The sequence below is a fragment of the Maylandia zebra genome, linkage group LG8 (genome assembly GCF_041146795.1).
Source record: "Maylandia zebra isolate NMK-2024a linkage group LG8, Mzebra_GT3a, whole genome shotgun sequence".
NCBI lineage: Eukaryota > Metazoa > Chordata > Actinopteri > Cichliformes > Cichlidae > Maylandia > Maylandia zebra.
In genome coordinates, this window is record NC_135174.1 from 24,465,935 (window position 1) to 24,482,103 (window position 16,169).

The following is a 16,169-nucleotide window of genomic DNA, read 5'->3' on the forward strand; positions in this document are numbered from 1 at the left end:
AGCAGCTATAGTAAGGCTGTAACAGTATTTGAAACTAAATCAATTGTATTTCCACAGCTCTAATCTCTTTTTATTTATTTGGCTTCACAGAATGAACAGTTAACAGTTTTTCTAACACTTTGGCAACATCGCCAATCTTTAGTGATTTTTTTATTTGTTTAGGTGGCATTTTATTGCAGCACACAGATTTTTTTCTTCTCATGCCAGTCATGAGAGTGGAGTGACACTGGAGCTGATGCCAACAATGTGCACCAAAGTCGCGTGAGCAAAATCAGTGATGCTTCTCTTTGAGATTCTTGTGATGTGGCTCAGTTCTCCAACTACCTACAGTTAAACACAGTTCGATTAGATTCAGATTTAATTTAATTGAAATCAAGTAGGTTACTTAAAAAGGTTATCTGAACCTTTACAGTGACAACAATTTCTGTTGCAGGTGTAATATAAAAAAAGAAATTTTACTTTACCTGTTCCCACTTTCTGAGGATGAATGCAGCCACAGCGATGACACCAACACCCAGAAGCATGCAGTCTTCAGTCACTGGTACAAATTGTTCCCTGGTTTTCACAAATGATTGATGACATATTAAATCACACAAAATCAAAAATAGTGGATGGGTAATTTTCTATACTGACATCAGTCTGTTGTGGCATTAAAAGTCTTTCAGCTTTAGTTGATTAATTACAAATATTTTTTTTCACTCCCAGCATTGTTTAAAAAAATAGATTACACAGTTTAGAAAACATAGTCTCAAAATTTCAGGTAAATAACTCAAACTTGAGAGAAAATCACTAAGTTGAACTCAATTGAAATTTTCAGAAAGTAACCTGAGATTTTGAGGTGGATGGCAAAAAATGTTGGGGTTTTGTTTATGTTTTTACTTGCAAGCAAGAGAACAAGAAGGGTTCAGATCCAGCCTGGGGCCTCTGTGTGGAGTCTGCATGTTCTCCCTGTGTCTGTGTGGGTTTTTCCAAGTACTCTGGCTTCCTCCACAGTCCAAACACATACATGGGGTTAGGTTAATGGGTATTTTTAAATTGACTGTAGGTGTGAATGTGAGCGTGATGGTTGGCTGTTTCTCTGCGTTAGCCCTGCAACAGATTGCTGACCTGTCCAGTGTGTACTGTACCGCATCATCCTAAATTATTATGAACACTAGTTGGCCTGACAAGCTGTAGGTTTTTGAATTAAGTGAAGTGACACTGAAGTATCTGTGTGACAACCAAAAAAAGAGCTGGTCGAATTCTCTAAATACTAAAGAATGGCGCTTCAGGGCTTCCTGTATTACCTCCTTCAGCAGAGAATACACCAGACCAAGCTTTATGAAAGGAAAGAAGATAAAGCTGTCCCATAATTCACAGCAATACATCATCAGACCAAAGGATCAATATGAATGATGTAAGTAATGCAGATCATGTAAATGTTGTTTAATTGTACGTTCAACTTTGTGCCATAACCTGCTAAGTTTTGAAGAAGGTTAAAAAAAAAGGAAACAGGTCTTTAAATCAAGATCATGAGCTATTTAAGGTTTATTGTAATTCAGTTTGCTAACTCAGTCAGTTATGTCCTCAGTTTAATTGCTGCTGTATTGCCAACCTTTATGATTGGGATTAATTTTTTTTAACTTCAGTCAGAGAAAGCCTTAATATAGGCAGGAATTACACTGGATCTGGAAATATGAGCTGATGGGCTGAGAAAGTAATCTCAGGGTAACAAACATTTCATTTCACTTTATAGGCCATTTATTCCTTTTTATTTAAATTTATAACTTCAGTAATGAAGTCATATTTTCACAGTTTCTCTATTATGAGCTGTATAAAACAATATTATAAGGACAGTGAAAAGGGCAAATTATATAGGATGAATCTTTTGTAGTCAGATTTCAGCACATTGCTGTCTTAACATCAAAAACCACATTATTAAACAGCTAATGCAAGTGCAGTCAGATTCTCTGAGGTTCGTTGTGGTTCTCTTTCCCTGTGTCCTTATGAATTCTTCAGATCTTTAATGGATCTCATGACATTTCCCATCAAGGTCACAGAAAAGTGATTGGACCATCTGACCTTTGAATGTTCTCCAAAGCTGCATGTCCATTCTACCATCTATCAGAAATATTTTCTTAAAGCCAAATCTAATACCTCTGTTCCCTGGATGGGCTGACACGCTCAGTGGTTGTCATTAACAAGGTTTCATAGATGGCAGTCCTCTCCAGGCTGATAAACTGGAGAACATGGTGGCAGTAGTGATAAAGATGCTTCATAGGGACTGATGGCTCATTGTGTCCTACAAGAGTTTATGTAATCATCTCAAAGCACTGACATTAATATTTATAATATGTAATAAACTTTTCTGTGCATACATGGACCCTTACCGAGAACTTCCAGAAGTATTTCCACATAAGTCAGTGGGTTGAGGACATTTAGTCTGAATTTAAGCCCTTTCAAGACCATCAGCTCTGATTCCAGGAGAGCCTGTTTGGATACAGTGCAGTCGACTGAGTGTAGAAAGTGTACAGCAGTATTGTTGTCAATCATCTGCAAAAGGTGTGGAAGAATTATGCAAGATTATTCTATTTGCGATCTCAGGGTAACTGACATAAGTAATCATTGGCAAGGCAGAACTTGCATGACTGTGCAGAGACAGTTTGTTCGCAAGCTGAACACAGGAGAAGATGATCAGCGGGAATTTGTCCTTCAGTTTGTTATAAACAGCATCCTCATAACTTCTCGGACGATTAGAAGTTGCACCTTTAGGTGTGGGTGCGGTTATGAAATCTTCAATGTATTTGACCATGAACCTGGCAAAGATAATGATTATAATTATTATTATAAGTGACAGTATGCTAACTAAAACCAGTAATACACAGGGTGTAACCAACAGGGAAAGTTACATGTGCTGCTCAATCATACCTTTGAAGTAATTCAACAGCGTGGTAACCAACCAGTGGATCCAGTCTCAGTTCTTTAGTTATCAGTAAGATGTACTCTGAGTAACACAGGAGAGGAAGGCACAAGAGCAAAACATAAAACATTCAAAATAATTTAGAAGCAACGTCATGTGTTTATTAAAGGGACACTTAACCCCAAATTCAAATGTACCAATGTTTCCTCTGACCTGTAGTGGTGTTTAGAAATCTATACTAGTTTGATGTGAGTTCACCAGTTTAAGATATCTTAGCTGCAGAGACGTCTACCTAGTGGTTTAGCCCATAAAGTCCTCAGGAAGTTATTTACAGAGATCAGAGCTCTTTCCCCATAAACAACTATAGGACTGAAAGTCTTTTTGGAGCTGGAGAAATTGTTATGGATATTTAAATTTGCAGGTTTAGAGGAATTCTGGGTTGGCCACACTTTTTTTAATCCTACAAAGCTATGTCTATTATTATTTAAAAAAGAAAAAAAAAGAAAAGGAAAAAGGGGCAGGGATAGCTCAGTAGGTAAAGTGGTTGCCCCATGATTGGAAGGTTAGGGGTTTGAATCCACTGAACAGCTACGCTGAGGTACCCCTGAGCAAAGTACTGTCCCTACACACTGCTCCCCGGGCGCTGCACTGGTGGCTGCCCACTGCCTCACTGGGTGAATGGGTTAAATGCAGAGGAGTAATTTCCCTACGGGGACTAACACATTATTATTACTATCCTTTGTATGGTCTGTGGCTGTGTGGAGTTGCATAGAGGAACTATTTTCTTCTCAGATCTAAATCAGACGAGTAAAAGAAGCATCAAGCTGAGGGGGGAAGCATCAATGTTCACATCCTGTCACGCTGGCACCAGCATAAACCTGGCATCATGCACATTTGGGTGCCAGTTTTTGCAGATACAGTTTGAAGATGTGGAAAATAGTTCTAGCTTTAATCCACATTCCAGCCCTTGCATAAGTTCATTAGATCTGGATAGATAACAAAAGAATAAGGTTATGGATAGAAGTGTCCAAAATGAGTTTAGGATGGGTGGGGTCCTTATTCTTAGAAATAGAATAAGAAATAGAATAAGTAAGGGAATAGTTTGAAGGTCATTTTACTTCATAGGCCACATAGAGCCCAATTTGATTTCACGTGGGCTGGACCACTACAAGTTACATAACCCGTGAGATAAATAAACCTTAAAAAAATCTCCAAATGTTTCCATTTCCTTTAGTCTTAAAATTATGGACAGTTCATTCACACAACAAGCTAAGCTTTCTTAAGAAAAAAAAAGTACAATTTCCACATTCATTACATGTACATGTAAAGGTATTTGAGGTATTATGACTCAAACATGACAAGTTTTAGAAATAAACTGTCCATTTTTTGTATCTCTGTTTCAAACCTTGCATTTCATCATTTTAAAAATATAATTTGGAAGTTATTATTAACTTCTCTGCATCCTCTGTGTATTATGTATTTGTGTTTTATGCTATTAAGCCATCCCACCTTCTGTTTTAATTTAACATCCCCTTTTCTTGTACTCTGTGATTTAATTCAGCTGTGTCTTTCTCCCCAGCTGTCTCTACCTTTCCAAATTGCCTGCCTGTGTATATACAGTCAGAGTGTCTGCTCACATTTCTCTACCTGCTTTCCAGCCTTAGTGTGTTTTTAGATTTAAGGTTTTAGCAGGTTAGTTTTCAGTTTTCCTTTTGAACTGCATCTTTTGAATTTAAAGCAACTCAATAAATGGCTTGCTTTAAGTTTCCCTTTGCCTCCTTGAGACTTTACATTTAGGCCCTCATCTCTGCAACATTTGACAATAACAGGTGAAACCAACACTGATAAGCACTCCTCACAAGGCTGCTCCCATAAATCTAGCCATATAAACGGTATTTTAGCTGATTTGTGGGCTACAAGGAAGCATATGGATTCATTAAAAGTTATTATCACTGTTTTCCATTGCTCCTCCTCATCCTCTCTCACAGGATTTGTCTGCGGAGATGCTCCTAGCTGGTAAACTCAGCTGCCTCAAGGAGTTTATATTGTGAATCGACCTCCATAATGACAGGGTTCACAGATCCAGATGTATGAAAGACTTCAGAGTGATTACAGGGTGCAATGAGGCTTAGTGGGCCATTCAGAGGTAGTCCTATACAGCTTAGTCACTACCTGCTGACAAAAGACAGACTTCACCCCAAAGGCTTGAAATACACAAAAGACACTCTGCTGTAAGTCTGGTGTGTACACAGTAGTGGTTTATAGTAGGTTATCTACCATGGATGATATGCTGCAGTTTTACTTTAAGTCTGCATTATTTTCATCTGGACTATTTTTTAACATTATTTTATCTGAACAAGGTCACTACAGTTAAGTAAAACTAAATGAACAGCTATAGGAGTAAAAACATGTTAAAAACCTGATTTAGTTTAATTAATAAATTAATTTATTTTTCATAACCAAAGATGTTTTACTTAGAATACTAAATAAAAGTAATCCAAACATACATAATGATTTTAGTTTAGTTTTTGACAGTTTGGACAAGTTTGTCATTGAAGCCAGCCTCAGTTTGCTTTAGCACTTGTTTATTGGGCATTTACAAGACTATAAAAAGACAGTTGGCCTCACAAAGTGTTGTGTTTGTATTGTGGCTCTTTACAACACATCTGTCTAGCAGAGAGCCAGCTGTTCTCTCTTATGCTAGCAGTATATTTCATGGTATAATACTTCTGCTGTGCCTTTTCTTTTAAATGACTTTAGTAAGCATTTTTTTTCTGTTTTATTTTGCTTCATTGCAGGGGTGTCCAACTCCAGGCCTTATGTGCCGGTGTCTTGGAGGTTTTAGATGTGTCCTTGATCCAACACAGCTGATTTAAACGACTAAATTACCTCCTCAACATGTCTTGAAGTTCTCCAGAGACCTGGTAATGAACTAATCATTTGATTCAGGTGTGTTGACCCAGGGTGAGATCTAAAACCTGCAGCACACTGGCACTTGAGGCCTGGAGTTTGAAACCCCTGCTTTATTGAATTTACTGAACTTTTTTTAAAACTTTTTTTTCCCAGCTTCAAAAATAGCATTTAATTAAAATGTTCTTTCTTGTCACATTATTTCAATGTATTAAGATTTTAACTTAATTTGATTTTTAACATTTGAGTTGTTTGAGTTATTTTCTTTATTTATTATAATTATCATATTTTATTATTTCTTATTGAACTCACTTGTTCTGGCTTATTATGTTTTATTTTGTTATATGATTTCACTTAAGTTATTTTATAGGGTATGTAATGACCTGGTGGTTTTTAATCACTGAAAATTCTCAAATTTGGGATATATGAAGTACATAGCATACTTCATATACCCCAAATTTGTGTACTATATCCTCTCAAAGCAGATCTGATAATGTCAGATTCTGAACTTCCCCCACCATTACAAAACAACAACAACAACAAGAAAAACGACTTACAAATAAAATAACAAAAACTAAAGTAATGAAAAAGGAAAGGAGAAAACGACATACAAAAAATATAAAAGAACAATATGTGAGGCATGTTAAGAAACAAAACAAACAAATAAAACTCTATAATAGTGAGCATTAAAAAAATCTACAAAAAACGGCAAACACAAAACAACCACATCTAAAAGTAAAAAAATAAAAATAAAATCTCAGACATCTGGAGGAAGGTTTAAAAAATCCAAATAAAAACAAAGAAATACATAATAATAAAACAAGTTCTACTTGGCTCATTGATAAATTTCAGTTAGCAATAACGGAAAGAAAAACGGTTATTCACGTGATTCCAGCTGAAAATCTTGCGATATTTTTTTTTAAATTACCGTTACGAATAAAAGACAAACAAATGTTTTCTACAAAATAATAAAACGGAGCAATACTCACCAATGACTCTCTTATTTTTGAAATTCCCGCAATATTTCGTTGAACTCGGGAGGTTATCTTTGTTTCTTTTGTCCAGATTTACAAGAAAATCAGTCAGTAGGTCAAAAGAGGCCTTCCCGAATTTTACACCTGCTGCGTTACTTTTACTTGGAGAAAAAAATAATCTTTTCGCCATTTTAACTTCAGTAACTTACTCTGAGCACGACAGACAGCTACATTTATGTGACAGACTACTCTTAAGTTTATTTACTTTTTCAAAACTAGACACCCATAAATAAATAACCTGCGTCTTATATTTTCCAAAAGATGGCGCTATTCCCGCATGTTTCCCCCGTAGGACCGTCTTCTAACAGGAACCAAAAACTACCTCTGCGACTCATTTGTAAGTTGCACACGTTGTTTTCTTGGCGGTTCCTCTCAGCGCAGATCTGATAACACCCGGATAGGACACACGCAGCGCGCTTTGACAGAGCTGAGTGTTTAGAACGCAGCGGCGCGTGTAACAATCGTGAAAGCGCCGTGCTAACCTCACGAAGTGCAGATATGGCCGACAAAACGCCGCCTCAGAAATCCAACGCTCCATACGCAGCCAGGATAGACCCAACCAAAGAGGGTCTTTCTCAAGATCAAATGCATTTTATCAGACAGGTGGAACTGGAACAGTGGAAGAGGAGAACGTCGAAGCTGCGGACACGAAACGTGGTGACGGGACTCGCTATCGGTGCGCTCGTGTTGGGAATTTGTATCCTTGTCAAACGTCAACGCAAGGAACTATGTAACGTTAGCGTAGCATGCTAACGTTAAGCTGTGTCCTCTGTTTAGGAGTTAGGTTAAGCTCGTTTACCAAGTATTAAGACAGACGCAAATGTATCGGCTTACTTAAGTTAGAGTAATAGCTGTCAGTTTCATTGAATGCTAACGTGACAGCTAGCTCAGGTAGGTGTAAAACGATTTAAGTGTACTGCCAAAGGTAAACATCAGTGTTGTTGCGTTTAAAAGAGAACTCATTAAGAGTTTCAGGGTTGGTAATTTAACCAACCCTGAAACTGGCAGCGAAAACTGGCCTCCGGAGCACCTCGTTTGAAGGAATTTATTATTCTGTTGATCAATGAAAACCATTAACTGAAAGCAATGATATTTCCTCTTGTGTTTTGGGATAAACGTGTTTCCTGAACGCATCACTGGCATTTTGAATGACAGATGTCGAAATCTGAAAATTTCATCCACTCTTATGGCAGTTAAGCGCGTCAGTAGCAGCCAGGTGCTGCTAATCAAATGCACTTGATAAGTTTGCAAAGTTGCTTCTGAACAAACCATATGACTTCTTGAACAATGTCCCTTGGACAGACGAGACCAACGTGGATTGACCGTAATGCACAGCATATGAGTACAAACACCTTGCTGTCAAGCACAGTGGAGGTGTGATGATTTGGACTTGTTTTGCAACCATAGGATCCGGACACCTTGCAATCATTGAGTTTATCATGAACTCCCCTGTATAAGTATTCTAGTGTCAAATCTGAGGCCATCTGTCCCAACAGGTAATTCTTCTTCAGAATTGGGTCATCCAATAGGACAATGAAGTTATCTTACTTAATCATGGGATGTACTTAGTTTTTTCGGTAAATTTGTTTTGTTTTCATGCTTTCAAATATTTCTCTTAACCACTTGCTTCCAAATTAGACGGCTACACATTTTACTCAGTCTCCCAGGAGCGGATCATGGATGAGATCGATGAGGAGGCCAAGCGTGTGAGAATGCAGGGACCAAAAACCGGTGCCAACTGAGATTTAAGTGTCATCTGCTTGTTGTTGGACTTTATTTCTGTCCTGCACTTAACGAGGAGGAGGACTCATGATGCCACTGATCATATTCCATGGCTGCTGTGTTCTTTTTTGTAATGTTGAGACAGCTGGACTTGGTCTTGATTTGAAGGCAATTGTGTGGCTGACTTAAAACTAAGTGCGGTGTAGTTTTGAAGAAGTTTCCTGTCAGTGGTAAGGACCAATCCGCTGACTTGATCATGACCTTAGAAGCTACACTGTAGCACAATCGGCACCCTTTATCTGATGTTTCCAGCAATGATTAAAATAAAGGGAATATAAAAAAATATCAGTCAGCTAATGACTTAAAAATCTACAGTGGCCTTCAACAATAGAGAATGCCAGTGACACTGCAAAAATAACATTATTTATGCTAATAAAGTTTTGATTTATGAAATAAAAGCCTCATGTATTAGATTGCTTAACAGCTATGTCTCTGTATTACCATTTATTTAAGAACGAGACAGAAAGCAGTAAACATGACACAAGACACCGTAATACTTAGGATCGCATTTATTTTCATCAAAATTTAATATATGGAATTGGATCTAGCCACCAAATCTCAAGAGCAAATAAGACATTGTTAGGGAAAGGCACAGATTCAGCATGGCAGGACAGCAGCTTCAGGAAGCAATACAATTATATATTTACATTCAAATAAATCTGAACTAGAAACTTTATTTCCTTTAATATATTAAGATTTGGGAGTTTAGGTGCCAAGAAATTCAGTGTGTGATGGGAATATTTTAAGGCAACAGCTACAGATTCACAGCTTTGACTGATTCCTCTACACCCCACAAAAATAGACATTGTTTAAAACCATGGGTGGGTAGATCATCACGTCTGTGATCAAACATGAAACGGGAGATTATCATCTATGGGGGGAAAAATGACAGGAAAACTCGTTAGCTCTCGCTTGAGTGAATAGTTTTACACACAACTGTGTTAAATGACAGAACTACAAGTGGACTTAAAGTGCACAATGTGCTTGATCTCTGGAATAAGCAACAATCAGACTTTTGTTTGAGAAAGGATTAAGATAGATGAAGTATTTAATTTGCTCCTAAATTGTAAACATGATCTATAAATGAATTCCGTTATATACACATGTACAGTTAACAGGAATTCAGTAGTATAAAGTCTAGGTGGATTTTCTCACCATCCTTTCCCCCCTTTTTTAAAACCAGCTACCAGATTTTGAAAGTGATACGTAACATTTTTACACTTGTGCACCATTTAACTGAACTTCTGCCCATGTGTTTAAAACTAAATTTGCCTTTTGCTGAAGAATCGTACAACATTTCTCACCTGTTGGGACACGATATCTTACTACACAGCTGTCCAATGGAGAAAAAAAAAAAATCACCTTCACTACATCTGAAAATTGCGGTCAAACGTCTTCAAGCTGAGTCTAGAGAAAACATAGGTGTCCAAATCACTAAAGGAAGCCAGATAAAGACTACAACAAATAACTGAATGAAGCCCCTGGAAGGCATTGATCACAGTTCTAGCAAAAAAAAAAGTATGTTCACTGTGCAGCTGCTGAGACATCTTTACCAAACTACAGCGAGTGAGGTGTGTAATAGCTGTCAGTGTGTGTGTGTGTCAGTCTCACTGTTCACATTTCTGTGCTCCAGACTAGGTTAACAGCAGCGAGTCAGACAAGCAGGAAAACAGCAACTGTTGTCGTTCTGCGTCAAAATCGTGGTAAAGTGCTGCAACTCGGCAGCTGCGGCACGGCATACCGCCGCTTGACTGCGTTCAGGCAAAAAGATAAAAATAATGTCGTGATGTGACACTGTGCAGAGCACTGCGGCAGCCTGGAATGAAGGTGGTTACGTCCGAACCGTTGGGATCTGACAGTTTATTTACAAAGAGCAGACACGAACGTGTCACTTGGCTGCTATTCTGTGCTTCAGCTGCAACAAGTTCACCAGGTCGAGATAATGGGCTGAAATCTGGAGGTTACACTTCCTGTGTAAATCCAGCTCCACTGGTGATGAGTTTCTATACATTTGAGGTAAGTGGCCATGGGCGGACAGGGAGCAGTTTGCAGATAGGTGTGCCAGGGTTAAAGCGATCCTCCTACAGGACAGGTTTGACCACTGCAGTCACACTTCAGATGAGGTAGTCCAGATAACGGCGTGCTTGGCTTGGAGTTTGTTACTAGAAAAGTGAAATATAAGAATACGATTTAGAACAATGCTTTTTTTGTTGTGTATGGAGGACAATGGTTAAAGGGTGTCTACAGAGTATAAACCTCTCCTGACATTTTGGCCTCCTCTACACATTCAGGTCAGAAAATGTAACTCAATCTGTTGGACCAAGTCTTTGAGTCTGTTTTTATAGGCGTTGAAACAGTTAGCAGTAACAGTTGGATGATAAAACACATTAGCTGACTTAATGGATGTAACAGTTTAAGCTAAACACTGCATATAAAAGATGCATGTGGCAATTGTGACATCACCCATTAGTAATTGAAGCCTCAAGCTAAGTGTTTTTGCAGTCATGACCTATTAGCAAGTGAAGGCTCCGTTTGGAAGCTGGCTTTCAAAACCATCTGAGAAACCGATGGACGCTGCACACTGGTAGGCTAACGACTAATGGATGCAACTCAGGTTTATCCTCTATTCTGACTCTGGGTGGTATTATAATTTACAAAATGAACATCATATTGTACTGAATAAGACACAAAACTTGTAATTGAGTGTTTCATGATGTCAGACATCAAGGGAAGGCAACTGGAGGAGTTGCCCCCTGCTGGCCATTAAAAATAATGCAAGTTTAAGGCTCTTCAGTATTGGCCTTACTTTCCAGACCCAGAAGCTTTGGCCATCTTTTGCATACAGACTATATTTTAGATCCAGGGATTTAATGGAAAGATGCTTTTTTAAGTTTAGTGACAAATATGAGGCCAATGAGTCAAGACAACGAGAATAACGATTACTCTTGGTGGTTCAGGCTTTATTGGTTTAGACTTGGGACAATCTAAATTGGATCAACAATAATATTTTTGCTGTCTTGTTTTCACATTAACAAACAACTGGAGGACCATGTTTACATTTCAGCTCACTCTCATGTTGAGGAGACATCAGAGGAAAAACATTTTTTATGTGAATCTCAATTGGAAGTTTTTTCTTAATTTGAATTTAATGGCGTTTTAAAAACGGCATTAAAATAAAGGCATGAATTCGTTTTTATGGCTACACCTGTGTGTTTATGTTAATTAATGTGCAAACAATCGCTAAATTTAACTTGTTTATACCTGCACCTTGTTTCATTTGTCATATAATCAAAAGCTTGTTAAGGAAGTGCTGACTCACCATTCTACTTAGGTCTGTGGCAAAAGTGACGCCTTTAAAAGGTTTGTCCTGCGAGCCACTGCTGCTGCCTCCAAGAGAGTTTCTCCTAATGATACCTTGGAAAGCAGTACATGACTTATAAAACTCATTCAGACTCGAAGCTGTTGCATATTTACATGATAATAAATAAAGAAGGGAATATTCTTTGTTACCTTGAAGCGGTAACATCTCCAGTCGCTGAAGGCTGTTCCTGCGAGACGAAGGAAAACCGTTTCCTTTGGAGAGGCGGCGCTGTCGGCTGGACAACATAGCAGCAGGAGAGACGATGCCCGGAGGGGGGACCTTTCCCATCTTCTTATATAGTTCTTCAATTTCTCTTTTCTGGGCAGCCTGCAGGGCCAGAACTTCTGCCAGATGTCTGATAAAGGACAAAAAGAAGCACATTTAAAGACTCACTCAATCAGAGTTTTAATTTAGGTCTTTGATTAAGTTATGTACTGAATTTGAACATGACTTTGGGAGAGTGGGGGGTTTATCTAAACACAATCTGTTTACAGTAAAGACAATAAGTCTGTTCTCTTGTCTGGCAAATCTCGACATTTCCTCGTTATTCTTTATATCAAAACGGATGCAATTTTTTTTTTAGTGCTCTCAAACGAATGCCAGATATGAACGCTCATAATGTAGCTCGTCTAAGCAAACAGTTTAAAATGTTCCTGAAAAAGCTTTTTTTGTTATACGTTACTTTAACTATCTTAAGTGGTGTCACTTACTTCTCTCTGAGCTCCTGAAGCTCTTCCAGCATGTCCTCATCTTCACTGTCTGAGTCATCACTGCTTAGGTAGGGAGCACTGCGGTTATAAGTCATCATCCATAAATTGTGAAGGGCATTGGTGTACTGTGGACTGTCCGCTGCTCCGTCCCACAGCCTCCCCTCTGTATCAGCAGCCGTCACAGAGAGCCCACTGTCTGCAGACGTTCCCAACAGGCTCAGGCTGTATGCCCTTCGACGGCTTCTCCTCCTCCCCCTTGGCTGTTCCCCGATAACCTCTTCCTCATCTTCATCTTCCTCTTCCTGCTGCTGCTGCTCCTGGCTCACTGCCCATCCAGCCTGCCCGTCAGCCTCCTGTTGGACTCCCGAAGAACCTTTGCGGGGTTGTGGGTGAGGAGGGGTCATTGTGAAGGAGGTGGCCAGGCTCGCCTCAGACTCACCCTGCTCCTCTGTGCTGCTCTCCGACTGGCTGCTGCCGTTCTCTGCGGGCTTGGGGGCTGCAGGTGCAGGCGCATCAGGCAAAGGGATGTCCATGCTGGGCGTCACCTGGAATCGTCCAACAGTCACTGATGCAGACTGAACTTCTGCAGTGTAGAGGAAGAAAATGCGTACATGTAAAGGCTGTCAATCACAGCTAATCATAGACTAAACAGCAGCAACTGTTCTGTAATCATTCCTAATCACATGGGTTTGATTAAAAGCTTGTCACATATTTCTTGAGACAATAACAGGTCTAAAGGTGTATTAGGCTTTTTCAGCATGCGTTATTTCTAAGCATTAAAGTGAATTCCCTCTAAAGAGTCTGAAATTATAGCAGTGACAGCTGATATGATGATATATAGCTATGATGGATAGTCACAATCAAACACAACCCAGGACTCATTTAAAAGTCAGCTAATTTGTTTACCCGGCATTTCCCAAACATGTTTTATGACAGATAAGCTTTTTTACACTGTACAGTTTAACACTTTACATTTTTGTACTGCTCATGCCACTTGTTTTAATGTGTTTAACTTTAAGGAAAAGGGTCATTTTTGCATTGTTCTACTAAATTTATATTCCTTTATTTCCCATCCTCTTTTATTCTCTTTTTTTAATGTTTGTAATTTGTTAGAGTGTGTTCTCCAGTGTGCTTTGTGACTCCTGAATGCTAACAGCACTGTTTAAACCAGCATTGTTTGCTTACATGGTCTCCTTACACACTTTTACTCTGCTTGCATGTTTGAATAGAGGCCTCGCCACATTAAGGGATGTTTAAAACCAGCTAGCTTTAAATGTAGGCTCTCCAACATGGAAGTCTGCGCCAGTGGAGCATGAGGTAGAGTTGTGTATTAATCGGAAGGTCGGTAGATCGGTTCCCGGCTACTCCCGGGATATAAGGAGAAAATGCTACACACTTAAAGATATCAGTTTGAGTGTGATTGTTTCATTTTATACATGCTTTTGGAAAGGTAAAAATTATTTTAAAGGGTAATAAAAAACAAAAAACAAGAGAAAAAAAAAGAATGAACCGAACAGATGCGTAAAAACTCATGGAAGTTATCTTAGCACATCCATCTGGCAGTGGGATAAATCACTGCAGATGCTAACTGGAAGTTCCCGTTTCTGTCAGAGAGAGGCAAGCTTGCTATTCTACTTCTACCCGACTACTTAATTAAGAGACCCTTCAACAACCACAAGTGACTCCGCAGGGATTTACAATCGTCACGGATTGGTGGGTGTAGAGGACGAGATGGAATGTAGCCCAAGTGTGACTGCATGTGCTCACATCTGGAGGCAATTTAGGGTTTTAAAAGGCCTGCAGTGCTTCGATTTGCCCACTGAGTGTCCTCCTTACAGTAAATGCAGAACGAGTCTGGGTCTGTGCCCACTAAAACAGAGGGACTCTGTTGAATATGGGCTTCTGAGGAGGGTATAAATACTGTCAGGTGTGGACATGGGAGGAGAGCCTTTAATGGGCACAGCTGCTCGCTGATTGGCCTTTGTCAGTGGGCCGGGCCGCAATAACACCTACGTTTGTGTTCATATTGAATGGAACATTAAATCCAGACTTGCGCTTACGCAATAGCTCTGAGGCACCAGTAATAAGTGATAATGTCAGCAGAGACAGAAGGAACTAGGATTGCAGAAGGAAAAAACTCAAAAAGCAAATGGTCCATCACGTATTTTGAGCCATTACAACAAAATGGATGGCTAAAGGTGCATGTGCGTGTTTGGGACGTACACATAAATATCATACAATAGGCTATTTTCTAGCACTCTGCGCCTCTGGCTAGTAACATTCATCATGTTAGAGCAGTGCCTGCTTGGGGAGTTTTGCTGCAATTCACACATGTACAATAAACATGTCACAAGCAGGAAATCATAAAGTCAGTGTTTGAAAAGAAGAAAAATTCCAAGGATACACTCTCTGGATAAGTGCTTATCTAAGCATAGCTCTGCAGAAAAAGCAGACTTTGTATTGCAGTTTTCTCCAAAACTGCTCATCCATAAATGTGAGTGATTAAACACTCAAACACTCAAGGACAAAAAATATAAAAATATTAATAAAAGCATGTTGAGATTTAGAGTACTACTTAGAGTATTAGAGTAGTACTTAGGAAATCTTGTGAGAACTTTCTGATAGGAAAGGTAGGAGTTGGTTTTATGGTTAAAGTTTATGTTACAGTTAGCATGAGGGTTTGCGATGTAGGACTATAACTGGTAACAGAGAGCAACTTCTAGCCAGAATATGAGAACCGCTTTTCAAAACCACTTCAAACCCAGAATCACACTTACTTTAGTCTTTTGTAATACTTCTAAATCAATCATGGGATAACAGCTTGCTATCTTCCCGTTCAATAAATAAAACTATGTACCCCGGAGAAGAACTCTTTAGTAGTTAACCAGTGCAACTATGACACAAAACTGCATCGGTTATATGAGGTTGGTGTCTATGCTTGTGCAGTTGCTAATCACATTATTGTTTGTTTATGAAGTAGTTAATGATCTCCAGTTATTTCAAAGCTGAACATCACTGCTATGGCCTTTTAGTGATGCAGAGACCTGCTTGAAAAACATGAGAACACGCAAATAATTTCTTACCAGATTTGGGGGAAGAAGCTTTTGGTTTGGGGGTACTTGTATTCTTCGCTGGCACAGCAGGGTGCAACCGGCTGTTGAAAGATGATAACTAAACAGAGGGAACAAATATTATTAGCACAAGTGCTACAGCAGACCAGACACGACTGATACTCATTAAATGCCATTTTAAAATTCAACCAATAAATCAGGGCAGTGTGATGGAAGTCCCCGTCTACATGCTAATTTACATTCAATTATTCTAATTAGCTCCATGCAGTGAGGAAGAAATTGCAGTCATATAAAGTGTTCAGAACTATAATATAAAAATGACTAATGAGAATTATTGATAAAGATTAATGAGCTAATCACTCCTATATTAAAAATTGCTTTAGAAGAATCAGAACTAAAATA

The 16,169-nt window shown here is 38.9% G+C and overlaps 3 protein-coding genes across 6 annotated transcripts in view; 1 reads left to right on the forward strand and 2 right to left on the reverse strand.

Annotated features, from left to right (window-relative positions):
- Window positions 1-43: 43 nt before the first annotated feature.
- Window positions 44-6,979, reverse strand: cntd1 (cyclin N-terminal domain containing 1). 2 transcript variants are annotated; one of them, XM_004556737.6, is made up of 7 exons: window positions 6,799-6,979; window positions 2,908-2,983; window positions 2,624-2,795; window positions 2,370-2,532; window positions 2,137-2,281; window positions 465-555; window positions 44-324 (listed from the first exon to the last, which is right to left on the reverse strand). In XM_004556737.6, the coding sequence occupies exons 1-7, from the start codon at window positions 6,971-6,973 to the stop codon at window positions 208-210; spliced, it is 939 nt and encodes a 312-aa protein (XP_004556794.1). In that variant the 5' UTR covers window positions 6,974-6,979; the 3' UTR covers window positions 44-207. The 2 variants fall into 2 exon arrangements, with proteins under 2 accessions (XP_004556794.1, XP_012776088.1); XM_012920634.5 differs by having other exon boundaries at window positions 2,370-2,469; window positions 2,594-2,795.
- Window positions 6,980-7,341: 362 nt separating this feature from the next.
- coa3a (cytochrome C oxidase assembly factor 3a) lies at window positions 7,342-9,048 on the forward strand. The gene is made up of 2 exons (XM_004556736.5): window positions 7,342-7,540; window positions 8,482-9,048. Exons 1-2 carry the CDS (start codon window positions 7,342-7,344, stop codon window positions 8,583-8,585), a joined length of 303 nt encoding a protein of 100 aa, XP_004556793.2. The 3' UTR covers window positions 8,586-9,048.
- A 71-nt stretch (window positions 9,049-9,119) lies between these two features.
- The window catches only part of wnk4a (WNK lysine deficient protein kinase 4a), a 50,066-nt gene continuing 43,016 nt past the window's right edge, over window positions 9,120-16,169 (reverse strand). For all 3 annotated transcript variants that reach the window (XM_014408460.4, XM_014408459.4, XM_076887670.1), the window contains 5 exons: window positions 15,780-15,867; window positions 12,697-13,279; window positions 12,136-12,341; window positions 11,945-12,039; window positions 9,120-10,787 (listed from right to left, as the gene is read on the reverse strand). In XM_014408460.4, the coding sequence (XP_014263946.2) occupies window positions 10,785-10,787; window positions 11,945-12,039; window positions 12,136-12,341; window positions 12,697-13,279; window positions 15,780-15,867 (975 nt within the window). In that variant the 3' untranslated portion in view covers window positions 9,120-10,784. The remainder of the gene's footprint in view (window positions 10,788-11,944; window positions 12,040-12,135; window positions 12,342-12,696; window positions 13,280-15,779; window positions 15,868-16,169) is intronic.

Coding starts and splice junctions, on each gene's coding strand:
- coa3a (XM_004556736.5), top strand. CDS start 7,342: ATGGCCGACAAAACGCCGCCTCAGAAATCCAACGCTCCATACGCAGCC. Junction 7,541..8,481: donor TGCGCTCGTGTTGGGAATTT/GTATCCTTGTCA, acceptor CTTCCAAATTAG/ACGGCTACACATTTTACTCA.
- cntd1 (XM_004556737.6), bottom strand. CDS start 6,973: ATGGCGAAAAGATTATTTTTTTCTCCAAGTAAAAGTAACGCAGCAGGT. Junction 2,796..2,907: donor GCTGTTGAATTACTTCAAAG/GTATGATTGAGC, acceptor TATCTTTGCCAG/GTTCATGGTCAAATACATTG. Junction 2,282..2,369: donor AATACTTCTGGAAGTTCTCG/GTAAGGGTCCAT, acceptor AAACTCTTGTAG/GACACAATGAGCCATCAGTC.